The sequence below is a fragment of the Siniperca chuatsi genome, linkage group LG5, assembly GCF_020085105.1.
Source record: "Siniperca chuatsi isolate FFG_IHB_CAS linkage group LG5, ASM2008510v1, whole genome shotgun sequence".
Lineage (NCBI taxonomy): Eukaryota > Metazoa > Chordata > Actinopteri > Centrarchiformes > Sinipercidae > Siniperca > Siniperca chuatsi.
Window position 1 is genome coordinate 31,819,945 of NC_058046.1, and position 12,953 is coordinate 31,832,897.

At 42.6% G+C, this 12,953-nt stretch overlaps 1 protein-coding gene across 10 annotated transcripts in view; it reads right to left on the bottom strand.

The window, feature by feature from the left end:
- The window catches only part of pdzd2 (PDZ domain containing 2), a 98,211-nt gene that overhangs the window by 57,257 nt on the left and 28,001 nt on the right, over window positions 1-12,953 (bottom strand). For 9 of the 10 annotated variants that reach the window (XR_006378023.1, XM_044196121.1, XM_044196125.1 and 6 more), the window contains one exon: window positions 7,676-8,186. Coding sequence is in view for 8 of the 10 variants with exons in the window: in XM_044196121.1 (XP_044052056.1) it covers window positions 7,676-8,186 (511 nt within the window). In the remaining 2 variants the exon portion in view is untranslated. Of the gene's footprint in view, window positions 1-664; window positions 6,887-7,675; window positions 8,187-12,953 lie in introns of those variants that run through there. The other variant, XM_044196128.1, reaches the window with a different exon arrangement.

Sequence of the window (12,953 nt, forward strand, 5' to 3'; positions counted from 1 at the left end):
TAGGGCCCTTAGTCTTGTTTAACATCTGCACTGCCACTGCTATCAGCTTTATCAGCCATTATGATTGTGGGCATAGATTGATTTATATAACAGAGGTCATCTCCATCTAGGGCAGTGGTCTTCACTACTTTTTCATTGGTGCCAAACTGGCAGGGCACAGTCAATAGGAGAGCCACTGTTACCGTGAAACATAAAAAACAACGCAATTTTGGGTGTGTGATTTGGAAATGGCACTCCGAGTTACGTCACTTAACACTGGAGTGGGTTTGGTTGCATGAGCACACGAGTGAATGTTGCCAGATTGGTGACAGTTTCCTCCCCTTCAATTCAGTAGTAATATATAGGGATTTAGTAATAGCCCAACTTATCCTACATCAGTCCACTATTTATTTACCTATCCAACAACAGCGGTGCTCCAGAGGGCTGCCAAAACTGGCAAAACAGCAGTGAGGGAAGGTCTTGTGTTTGTAGCCTATACTGCCATCTTGTATTTGAATAGTTGTCACGGATACGCCAGGCTCCACCATCTGCTAATGAAGCACACCTGGTGCCTTAGAGGCCTGAGTGTGATAGGGAGCTATCACACTCAGGCCTCTAAGGGGTCCCAGCCTTTGCCGCCGACTTTCCGTCTGGCCTCTAGATGACATTGATCTTTGTCACGGACCTCATGCAGTTAGATCCACACAAGGCCAGCCCTCGGGTCGTCCGCCCAAGGTCCTCAGCTCCGCGCCAGGCCAGTCCCCAGGTCGTCCACCCGAGGTCCTCAGCTCCACCCTGGTTCAGCTCTTGGGTTGTCTGCCTGAGGTTCTCCGCAACACCCAGGTCCAGGCCCTGGGTCGTCCGGCCGAGGCTCCCAGCAACACCCAGGTCCAGGCCCTGGGTCGTCCATCCAAGGCTCCCAACTCCACACCTGTCCAGGCTCCGGGTCGTCCACCCGAACTTCCCAGCTCCGCACATGCCCAACCCCCGGCTGTCCGCCCGGATCAACCTGCTCCCCGTGGTGGAAGACGACCACCACGTCGGTGGGGTACTGTCACGGATACGCCAGTCTCCATCGTCTGCTGATGAAGCACACCTGCTCCCTATCACACTCCTGCTCCCCATCAGCTCCTAATCACAGCCAGCATATAAAGCCCAGCACTCACCTCAGCCAGTTGTCCGACCTCGTTTGAAACAAGGACTTCCCATGCTACTCTGCATAACCCCTATGTCCCTTTCCAGTGATCTCCTTCTCCAGCAATCTCCCTCTCCAGCGATCTCCCTCTCCAGCAATCTCCACACCAGCGAGTCTTCCCTCCAATAGACTCCCCCATCTCCATACCTGCACGCCTGTCCTATCTTCTTGGTGTCCCCTGCCTGTCTGTCCGTAACAATAGTCTTGGTGTTTTGAGTATTTAGGAATTATGTGTATTGGCTGCATTATCAAATAACTATTTGCAACCATGAAAGTCGGTGATTAAAGCTTGGCAAGCCGCATGAGGCTCAAGAGAGGCACAATGGGTAACACTGATCTAGGGCACAAACATGCTGGATACAGACATTATTCTTCATTTACAATCCCACTGATATGCTGGGATATTACACCAGCGAGTCCATCTCAATCCTCTGGCCCACAGGTTAAACTACTAGCCCATCACTCTCTATGGTTTTCTCATATCAGCAGTACACCAGTTATTGCAATTATTTTAAACCATTAAGATTTAATAATTGTTCAGCTTTCCCAGGGCCTAGAAAAGCTGTATTTAAGTGTGGTACTTTGTCTGTGTGTTTGGTCTAAGGGCAGAGCCAGGGGCTCTGGGCAGTGCAGCATGTGCAGTGGGCAACACAACACATAAACAAAGCAGGAGGATAGAGAGAACTTCTGTGCGTTATGCCCTGCGTGAACAATTTTTATCTGTATGAAGGGGCACCGTCTTCTGATATCCAGTTCTCATATTACATCCATCTTCTTTCTCATTTACCCACATGTGCAAGCGTTTCACTTCACAAAAAACACTCATATACAACATATAGGCAGACATATTATACAATAAATAATAATCACAATATTCCAAGGTGGACAATGAAGAGCTGCATATGTCACAATGAAAGATGCAAGGATTAGAAATTAAGAAATCAGAGTTCTTATTGCAGCAGGAAAAAGCTGTTCATTAACAGAGTTGTTTTGGTGGACAAAAACCTGTATAGCCTCCCAGAGGGCAGAGGTTGAAACAGATAATGAGCAGTGGGGGATAAGTCAGGCATAATTTTACCTGTCCTTTTAATTATGCATTTGTTGTACAGTAATTCAATTGATGGGAAGGGGAGCCTATGATTTTGGAGTGTCTAGGCTGCATCTCTCTCTTTCTGTACTCTGTGTGCGGGAGAACTCTTGGGGAGTCGGTTAAATGACTGTATAATTAAATCAATTTTCTTCTAACAGAGATGTCTGATCACCAAAACTGGTTAGTGTCCGACTCTTGTCCAAAACTAGTCAGGAGTAGAATCTCAGTGGAAAGTTGGCTGACCCATTCAGATAGACTGCCGATGTGGGTTTGACACGCATCAATTATTGTTTTTCATGATGACCCCTCTATAAATGTGAGATTACCAGCAGTTCAAGTGGCTCCAAGAGGCATTTATCAGTAGCATCTCCTAAGCAGATTTAAGCAGATTTTAAGCAGATTTTGATTATGTATCTAAGCAGATTTTGATTATGTATTTTGGAAGACTTCACATTTATAACTACACAGCTTATCATGCTGGAGAACTGTGTAACTTCCTAGGAGGGGAAGTAGTTTGTCAGATTACAAACAGCTGTTGTCTTGATAGTGTCTGGAGATAAAATATATGTTATTATATTCATGCCATATATAATAATAGTTGTAAATATATCTCTCCCCTGGAAACCTGGTTTCTGACAGAAGTAATTGGATGTCCCACAACTGTCTGCAACTCAGCAATGACAAAACAGAGATACTTGTTGTTGTTATTGGTGGTCAGAGTCAAAATCCGGAATTGTGCTCTCTACCACACAGTCGGAAACTTGTTGATTCTGATCTTCAATTCCAGAATCATGTCAGCAATATAACTAAAAGTGCCATTTATCACTCTCACTCGGTCGGTGAGACTATTGCATTGCCCTACTCAATGGTCTTCAAAGTGGGAGGCTGGCCTTCCCATGAGGGCTCCAAACTGTTTCAAGGGAGGCTCAGTGAATGGAAGTGAAAAAAATATTACATAGTTATTACATTAGTTATCAAAAGGTGATCTAATAGCCAAGTCATAGTTTTTTCCCACTTTCCCAGAGTCAGAAACTAATAAATGCCTTAGGACAGACCTGTTTCATGTATTTGGTGTAGTCTGAAGTTATGTCAAACAACAATATTAGGCTATCTTGGCTCAATTGTTGATTGTCTGTGGGATCAAATAACATAATCATGACCCCATAGGCATCTAGGAATTGATCGAAACCAAGAAAGTAAACTAAGGGGGTGAGGGGTGCCTTTTTCAAAGCTTTGTCTGAGGGAAGGCCCACAGTCTCAGACTTCGAAAACCACTGGTCTAAATAAAAGACTGTGGGCCAGTTACAGACTATTTAAAATGCTGCAGCCATACGTTTGACTAGAAAGAGACAAATTGATCACATCACATCAGTTCCAAGATCTCCGATTAGCTACCTGTTCATTTCTTGTTTCCATCGTGGCTTTACTCCACAGTGTACTGTACCTCTGACGTGCCTGTCTATTAAGAGAGCTCTTACGGTGGAGGCCCACTGCACGCGACCAATTCATATAAACTCACGTCCATCCTGTATGCTTTCCATACACTGCCAGATAGGTTGCGACACCAGGTATCCCAGCATGTTTTGTGCAGCTAATTAGTCGCTTCCCATAGACAATGAATGAGTGCAGATTTTGTCGCCAGTCAGTTTGCGTGCAGTGGGCCTGCACCGTTAGGCCTGACCAGGCCTTCTGCTCGCTTTCTGTTAAATCAACAGTTTGTGATGCTGCTTAAGTTTTTTTATGCTCTTAGATGCTAGAATACTCTGCTAGGCTGTATTAGATATGCTCCAACATTTACATTGTTTGTCTCCTTTCATTTGATTAGCTTTGTTTTTCATGTGATTGTGGTCTTTGTTTTCTGTGAAGCTCATTTTATTTTCCTTGGCACTAGATAAATACATTTTTCATCCTTGTCAGTTTACAGAAAAAACTGACATACCAAATACATGAAATTCTACATAAAACATTATTTAAAAGATATATTTTAAAAAAAAACATGGTTATCAATTCTTTGGATCTTGGTACCACAACAGGAAGTCACTTTTAGTGTGAAAAGGGGTGATTTTACAGTTCATGAGTAGTGTGAGTCCCTGTCACTCCCACTGCTAATGGAGTACTCATAATCCCACTCCATTTCCTACTGCACTCCTACATCCACAATGCTACTGACTACTATAGCTCTGTCCTTAACAGAAAACAGAGAGCAACACTCTTTTCTGATGCTAATCAATTCCAAGTGTCCAAGCTTTGATGCCTTGTCCTATTCTCTCTGGATCAGCTTCATTACCAATTTGCCTAGATGGTAGTAGAGTTAAGGGGCGATGACACAGAGACGCACCGCTACAGTCGCAGCCGCTTCGAAAACACCAAAACAGCTGGTGCGCCTGTGGAGCAGGGCTACGTGAGCCTCTGCAATGCTGTCCAACAGTTAGCCTATTTACAGGCATAGTAAACGGCATTATACTCACCAGAGAGATTCCCCTGGCTGCTCAAGCAACAGGAAGAAAGTGGCAAAGTAGTAAAGCCCGCCTCTTGCTTAATTTGATTGGCTGCCTGGGCCAAATTGACACTGACGAGTGGTGTGACTGCGCCTTGCGCTGAAAAGTTGAGAATATTTAAACTTTTAAGCGTGCCTAAAAACCGCTAGAAAAATGCAAGAGAGCGCATACCAGGCGCGCCATACCATAGGAAAACAATGGTTTCACTGGCGACGTGTTTCTAGCGGCACATCTCTGTGTGATCGCCCCTTTAGATATAAAATAAGAAGGGAATAATAAAAAGCATGTGCAAAACACATTATGTTAGAGTTCTCTTTAATTAAAATTTGTGGAATTGTTTAGAACTACACTGATTAATTCTGGCCACTACGGGGCAGAAAAACATCACAACAACATGACAAATACCAACCGTGTCTACTAAAAACTATATCTATACACAACTAACATCACTTACATTAGCAAATATGTTTTCTAGTAAATGTAATGTCTCCCAGATTACGTTATTTTTAGTAATGTAATAGGATATGTTGATACTGAACATATCTGCAAAATATTCACTGTCACTGTATTTCATTTCATTTCCTACAATATCTGCTCCTGGCATGAATGGTTTTAGAGTTCTGTTTAGACAACTCAAAGCACCAAAACCACCATCTTTCCTGGACCTTAACCAACTGTTTTAGTTGCTTAAATATTACCGCATTCGAGACACTTCCTAGATTGGTGAAATTGTTGTTATAAGAGGTGAAAAAGCTCTGCAGAGCTGCAGAATTACATGATATATTTTTGGTTCATCACTAGAAGTGAACTGTTTGACACCTCTGATAATGCTCAAGGAACAACAGACACTCTAATGGACCAACTGCCTTAACCAGCCATTGATTTGACTTTGACTGGTTGCTAGAGGTGTTGATTTGTAGTTGATATGTTGCTAGTATGTGAACTGAGGATTAGTTTTTTAATTGAATTGGAGTTTTTGTTAAAGTGATAGGGTTATAAGAGGCTTGATACCACCTCGTTAAACCGGGCGAGGCTCTTGAACCCACTCTCGAGACTCTCTCAGGCTATCTGAGGTACCACCAGATTATCCTACAAACTGCAGCACACTCGGTTCCTGTCTCTGAACACTTACTAAGACATTTTGGGCCTGAAAGAAGTGATACAACCAAGCTGGTTATTGTCAGCTAACTTAGGTCTCTTAAGCAAGCTCTAACATAATGTTTAATTGCGTGGGTAGAATAAAGAGACCCGTCTGATACCTAGGTCAGAGGGCATTAGTCAGCCGTCTTCTGGTAATATATCCTTGCTTGGAGGGGGGTATCGGCTAGGAAGCACAACACTACATCTTCAGGAATGATAGTTTACAACCTATCCATTACTACATCATTGACAGTACAGTTGGTTTGCGTGTCTGTAATTTAGGAATCAATTTGTCTGTGATTATACCTGTGTACCACTAAGGGTTTGTCAGTCAGGAGTGGTTCTAAATGTACGCACATTCTCAAGGACAAGAATAAATTGATCAATTTGATTCTGTATGTAGAAATGAGCGTCTGCATGGTTTAAGCACAAAACTGTGCATACACATGTCTGATAAATGAGGCCCCCAGTCTGTTTCTGGTGCAATGTCACTGTGGGAATTTCCAACTTTTGTGACAAAAGTGGTGTGCCAATAGCCTACAACAGAGTCAGCCACTGCATGTAGTGGTCATTATTTATTATGTAGATCAGTGATTCTCAATGACCAGGCAGCAATCTGCCACCAGTCCATGCAGTGCTGCCGCCCGGGGCGCAACGATGTTATCTGACAAGAACCTACTGCCAGATGACCTGACATAAGGAATGATGGTGTGCTAAATGAACATTCAGTTCAGCGGCCTCTCTCTCTCATAATTTCTGCTGTGTATCAAAGTCAAGTCACTCACCCTAGAAAACCTTACTATCCTGTTGTGCCACAATTGTAGATAATTGATCTAAAAAGAAACAGAAATGAAGATACACCTTCCATTTTTCGCTGATATGGATAATTAAAATGTTTGTATCTATATCAGTATCCAAAATGGTAAATGGATGCATTTATATAGCGCTTTTATCCAAAGCACTTTACAATTTGCCTTTCATTCACCGATGGCAGCAAGCTACCATGCAAGGTGCTGGCCTGACCATCAGGAATAACTTGGGGTTCAGTATCATTCAGTAAGGACACTTTGACATGTGGACAAGAGGAGGTGGGGATCGAACTGCCAGTCTTTTAATTACATTGCATGGTTTTCAAATAAAGTTTAGGTTCAAACTGCTCTCCTGTCCACATGTGCATGTCCTCTATTCCTCGCTCACCTGGTTTCCTTCTGTCTCTCTCTCTTCCATCCTGATGCTGTCCATGGTTCTGACACATGGCAGGTGTATCACCTCAAAAACACTGAACTGATCAAGAAATAAGCTTACGTTTGAACTAGAAATAAATTAATCGACCGATATTTAATGTACCTTATCTCTTATATGTTGATGCTTTATCTTGACTGAATGCATTTTACTGTTCAACTTTATGAAAATGTGGGGTGCTCCGGTAGCTCACCTCGTAGAGCGTACCATTAAGGCTGAGTCCTTACCGCAGCGGCTCAGGTTTGATTCCAACCTGTGGCTGCATGTCATTCTCTCTCTTTTGCATTTTATCTCTGCAACTGTCACTATCAAATGCAAGGCCCAAAGAAATTATCTTAAAAACAAATCTTGATGAAAATGTGATTCAGCATTTTTATTTTCTTGGCCTGAAATCATTTGTCTCAATTCTGAATAAAATCCCTTGTCTTCAGACTAAAAATGTGCGTGGCAAGAGTGAGTAGTATGACCCCTCACCTGTCCCTTGTAATTGTGCATTCAATTAGAGACCTGTATGTCAGCAGTGTGTCTTACCTGGCTTGAAAGTTCACTGCTGAAAGAATCCATTTTGCATTCTAACAGCTGACTGTGACATCTCGCAGGCAGGGTGGCAGTGCCTCCACTGTGTAGACGCTGGGGAACAGTCCTCACCTGAGGAGAGGTGTCTGGGCTTTCCTCTTTGGGTGTATGTGCAAAGACAATGCAACCTGAGTCATCTCCTGGAGGACTGACTGCGGCATCAGTGGGAATAGAGATGAAGCCTTTGTAACAGCTCTGGAGGTCTGAGTCAGTACTGTCCCTGTTGTCTCGGTTAAAGGACGATCGTGATATGACACCAAACTTGCGCGTGCGTTTGCAGTTTACCAAGTATTCAGAGGGCTCAGAGGCAGCTCTGCGCTGTTGCTGGTCTTCGCAGCTGTCACTGCTGACAGGGGTACTGACACTGCCATTGACATCACAGGGAGGGGGAGGAGCCTTTCGCTTGACTCGTCGCAGCATGATCAGGTAGATACAGCCTCCATTCCAGCACTGGTCAGCCAGGTAACTATAAAAAGCATTGACAGGATAATGCTGTCACTACATACAGGTTCAAATACCATAAGGAAAACTACAGTCCATTCATCCGTAGGTCAACATTTCCTCACATTTCCACCTCTATGTGTGGAGGTAATCTCTTCATGCACTATTGTACTACTGTACAAGTTTTACATTAAATAACATGTTGTTTTCGAGAAGTGGAAAGAGGACTTAAAAAACATAAATTTGTAACTACATAGTTGTTGAGTTGGTGGCTCTGCCATCTGCTCCTAGAAATTTCCTCAAATGTTTCTTCATTGCAATCAACATGGAGAGTGTCGTTCATTCCTCTTAGCTCATCCAACTACCAAAGCAGTGTAAACACAGGAGTGCAGGTTTGGGTATGGTAATTACAAATATTGGTAAGCTACTCTTAGTTGTGTTGGTGTTTCAGAATAAACACACTAGCCATGTTTTAATAGTTTTTGGACAATAACAGTTCTGTGGTATGGACAAATACGCAATGTCAATAAAATTCAGGATTGGTTTTAGTCTTTTGTGTTGATAATAATAAAACAAAAAATTGGTGGTGAAGAGTCCCTGACAAATGTGCATTTAGTGCATGTAGGACTTTAACAAGTCATGTCTGTACATGAGCAAGTGGCTTTCTTTTGAACTCTAAATCAGTAGTTTAGAATGGTTCAAATGTGGACTGTGCATCATTAATGACTTGCATAAACTCTGAACAAGACCCAGATCTGCTATAAAACATTGTTGAAGAGTCAGTTCTTCATTTGACACAATGGCCTGATTGCTGTATCTGCTTCTGTTAGAGACACTTCTGTACCACAACACAGAAAACATGAAAAGGCACTCCTGGTGAATTTGTTAACTCAAAAGTGTATTGAAGTAGGAGCTGAAGTGGATACTAATCTTCATTGTGGTTAGCATTGTATTCATCGCTAGCAAGTTTCTATATGTCTCTGGAGAACTCTCAAACCACACATACTGGGAAGTCTGCTATTACTGTAAGCTAATCATGTTTGTCAGGTATCTTGCATTTTTAAATGGTGCAGTGCGCAGAGAGATGCTGAAGATGAGCACCACCATTCACAAGGACAAACTAACTGTAGTAAGATGATAGATTTGTCTGTAAAATGTTGCAAAAGTGCAGATCACGACAGAGCTGACAGAGCAGGATATCGTGTTCAACCACTAGGAGTTATAAAAGCTCTCTAAACCCTCTCCACTCCTCCACTCAATGGAAACACTCCAGCTTGGACCAGGTCCACAGAGCTGCTTTCCATGCATGCCCATACTGGTCAAGGCTGGGATATTACAGAGAAGGAAACCAGAAAAAATATCACTAATCTGCACTGAAGTTATAGTTTGTCACGCCTGATTTGTACCACATATCACTTCACCAAACTCATAACAGATTCATTGATTTGGGCCAATCCTTCTCTTTGATCCACCCCTAACACCAGCTGCCCAGTTGAACACTCTTCTTGGTGTCGGTAGTTAAAACATGAGAGGTGAGCAGGTCATGAGCAACCCATTCAAGACTTTCACTGTACATTTACAAGTACAGTTTACAACAACAAACAGTCTCAACAAGAATTCACGCTGAGAAAACATTCATATGGGGCTTGAAATTCTTTGCCATTGAAGCCATGGACCTCAATGAGACCACCTCAGTACCCTGCCTGCTTTGGTCTGAGGGGTTTCAAATTTGTCACAGCGCTCTCCCAGCTAAATTTGTATCTTGTAGCATTATAAGACGGTGTAGTCCCTCATTCGTCCAGGAGTGTTCTATCGTAGAAAAGGTTTCAGTCGTAGTCATCTGGACACTGTTTTCAGAATCAAGACGTTTCGGCTCCCATCCGGAAGTCATTCTCAATTGTGAAAAATGGACTGGGAACTCAGAAATTTAAGCTATTCTCTGTTACTTAAGCCCTACCCTCAGGAAGGAGTCTACCTGAGTATCTGTTGATTACTCTGCCTAGTTTCACCTGAAACTGACCTAATCGTTTCCATGATGGCCCAGTAATCAGTAATCAGGCCTATTGTTTTCTGGCTGCACCTCCCTCATCACTGTTAAGTACCCGATTAGCATATGATTGGTGTGACCAAGGTGCTAATACATTGTGGTAAACTTTGGGCAGATTGAATCTCAGACCACCATTTCTGTTCAAAGAGGGTTTTTCTTTTTTCACAAAATGGCTTCTTTGACACCCCTTTTAAATCAACTCTTCTCTCTACTTAGAATCATCACCTCACTGTCTTCAAATGTGTGGTTTGTAGCTTTTAGATGCAAATGCACGGCGCTCTGCAATCCTGAGTTAGTGTGTTGTCTGTGCTGATAAAGTCTTTTGTGAAGTGGCTGTTTAGTCTCACCTGTGTACCATTCTTTGCAGTTTTCCTCACTGCATTGAATTGAGTAAACTACATTGCTCTGTTGTTGTGTGGGTATCTCGTCGGATGAACGAGTTTCTGTCTTAAAGTGTTGCCTGGTTGCCTGGTGACACATTCATCACTGTCTGGTTGGGGACAGGAACAGACTACGACGGACAGGACTGCAGAAAAGATCATCGGTGCCAACCTGCCCTCCATTCAGGACTTACATCTCCAGAGTCAAGAAACAGGCAGGAAACATCACTGCAGACCCAACACACCCTGGACACAACCTGTTCCACCTTCTCCACTCTGGTAGGCGCTACAGAGCACACCACAGGTAGGACTGCTTTATGGAACTGTTGGATTTACTGGATTGTTGCTTCGATGTGATAAAGTTTTACTATCTTCTTGCTGGCAGGGAGCAGACACAGACACCACTGGCTCCACCCACCACAGTCAGCAGATCCCAATCACCTGATACTGATTACCACCAATCAACCCACTGCATTATAAAGCAACACTTCCCCAGTTCACTCACTGTCTGGTCTCAACCCTACCATGAGGTTCTAACCGACTGACTTCTCTACTGAAGATCTCCATGCACCTTGGATTCCCCTCAGCCTGTATGTGTTCTCGTCTCCTAGTTCTCCTGCTCCCCGTCACTTGCAGTGAACAGAACGGACTTCTACTACAGATAAGACTCTCATAGACATTCCTAGTTCTTTCCAAAGTTGTCTACCATTTTGCTCCACCTATGTACAACTCCAACTGTTTCAATAAACCTCCCTCGTATCTGCACTTACCTCCGTGTCCTGTGTCTGCCAGCTGACACTTGCACTGTGCTTACAGTATATAATGATGACATGTTTAGCCGCATGTCTTCATTCATTCTGTCGCAGTGGTGCCCAGCAAGTGATGTGGGCTTTGTAGATAATTGGTCTGATTAGAGGAGATGGCATTCATCCCAGTCTGGATGGAGCAGCTCTTATATCTAGAAATCAGAGTTGCAGTCCTACACGCTTCTGTGCTTCCAGAGCAGTTACCCCCCCAAAACACCTTAGTGACGGTGTCTGCTCCCACCGACCAATTAAATTAATAAAATCAAAAGTAAACATAAGAGGAGTTATACAGAAAAACCTAAACAAAATTACCACAGCTATAATAGCACAAAAAAATAGGAGAATGAATGTGGACTCTTCAACATCAGATCTCTGTCATCTAAAGCTGAACTAGTGAACGATTTAATATCAGAGTATCATATTGACTTTTGTCTGAATTGAATTTATCTTACTGAAACCTGGCTGGGTCATTAGTTAGTACTGTGTTTCTCATTAGATTCGACTGGCCAGAGAGACTGACCAGAGTGTACATAAACTCACTCACTGTTTTAACCACACCCCCAACCTTGTTAAATGAAATTGAATTGAATTCCACAGAATCCTTTTTTATCTGACCATTATTTAATAACTTCTGAACTCCTATTATTGGTCTACACGCCATTAGGCAAAAACTCCTACACTAGATGTCTATCTGATAGCGCTGTAGCTAAATTTAATGAAGTGATTCCATCGGCATTTAATTCAGTGCCATGTCTCAATATAATAGGACTCCAATGCTAGTTTCAGTCCCTCCCAAAACAATCATCTTGTTGATAGTGCTGCAGGCTCACTGCGAACAACACTTGACTCTATCGCCCCTCTAAAAAAGAAGATAATAAAACAAAGAAGGTTAGCTCCATGGTATAACCCCCAAACCCACAAACAGCAACAAAAAGCAAACATTGTGAAAACTTAGTCTCTCATTTAGCCCAGCAAGATAGTCTTAAAACATAGGAAAGCCCTCCATAATGCCAGAGAAGCCTACTACTCATCATTAATAGAGGAAAATAAGATAAGAAATAAGAACAACCCCAGGTTTCTTTTCAGCACTGTAGCCAGGCTGACAGAGAGTCACAGCTCTATTGAGCCATGTATTCCTATAGCCCTCAGTAGTAATGACTTCATAAGCTTCTTTAAAGACAATGCATCATGTCCTGCCCTAAACTAGCAACAATTTATCCTTAAAGACAGGAACATTAGAAACAGCTGTAAAACCTGATATATATTTAGACTGCTTTTCTCCCATCAACCTTCTCCAACTAACTTTAGCGATTTCTTCATCTAAGCCATCAACCTGTCTCTTAAACCCCATTTCAACTAGGTTGCTGAGTTTTAACCTTCTTTACCCAGCACTTCTTTACTGGATATGATCAATCTGTCTTTATTAACTGGCTATGTACCAGTCCTTTTTAAAGTAGCTGTAATTAAACCTCTTCTTAAAAAGCCCACTTTTGATCCACATGTTTTAGCCAACTATAGACCTGTATCTAACCTTCCCTTTTTCTCTAAGATCCTGGAGA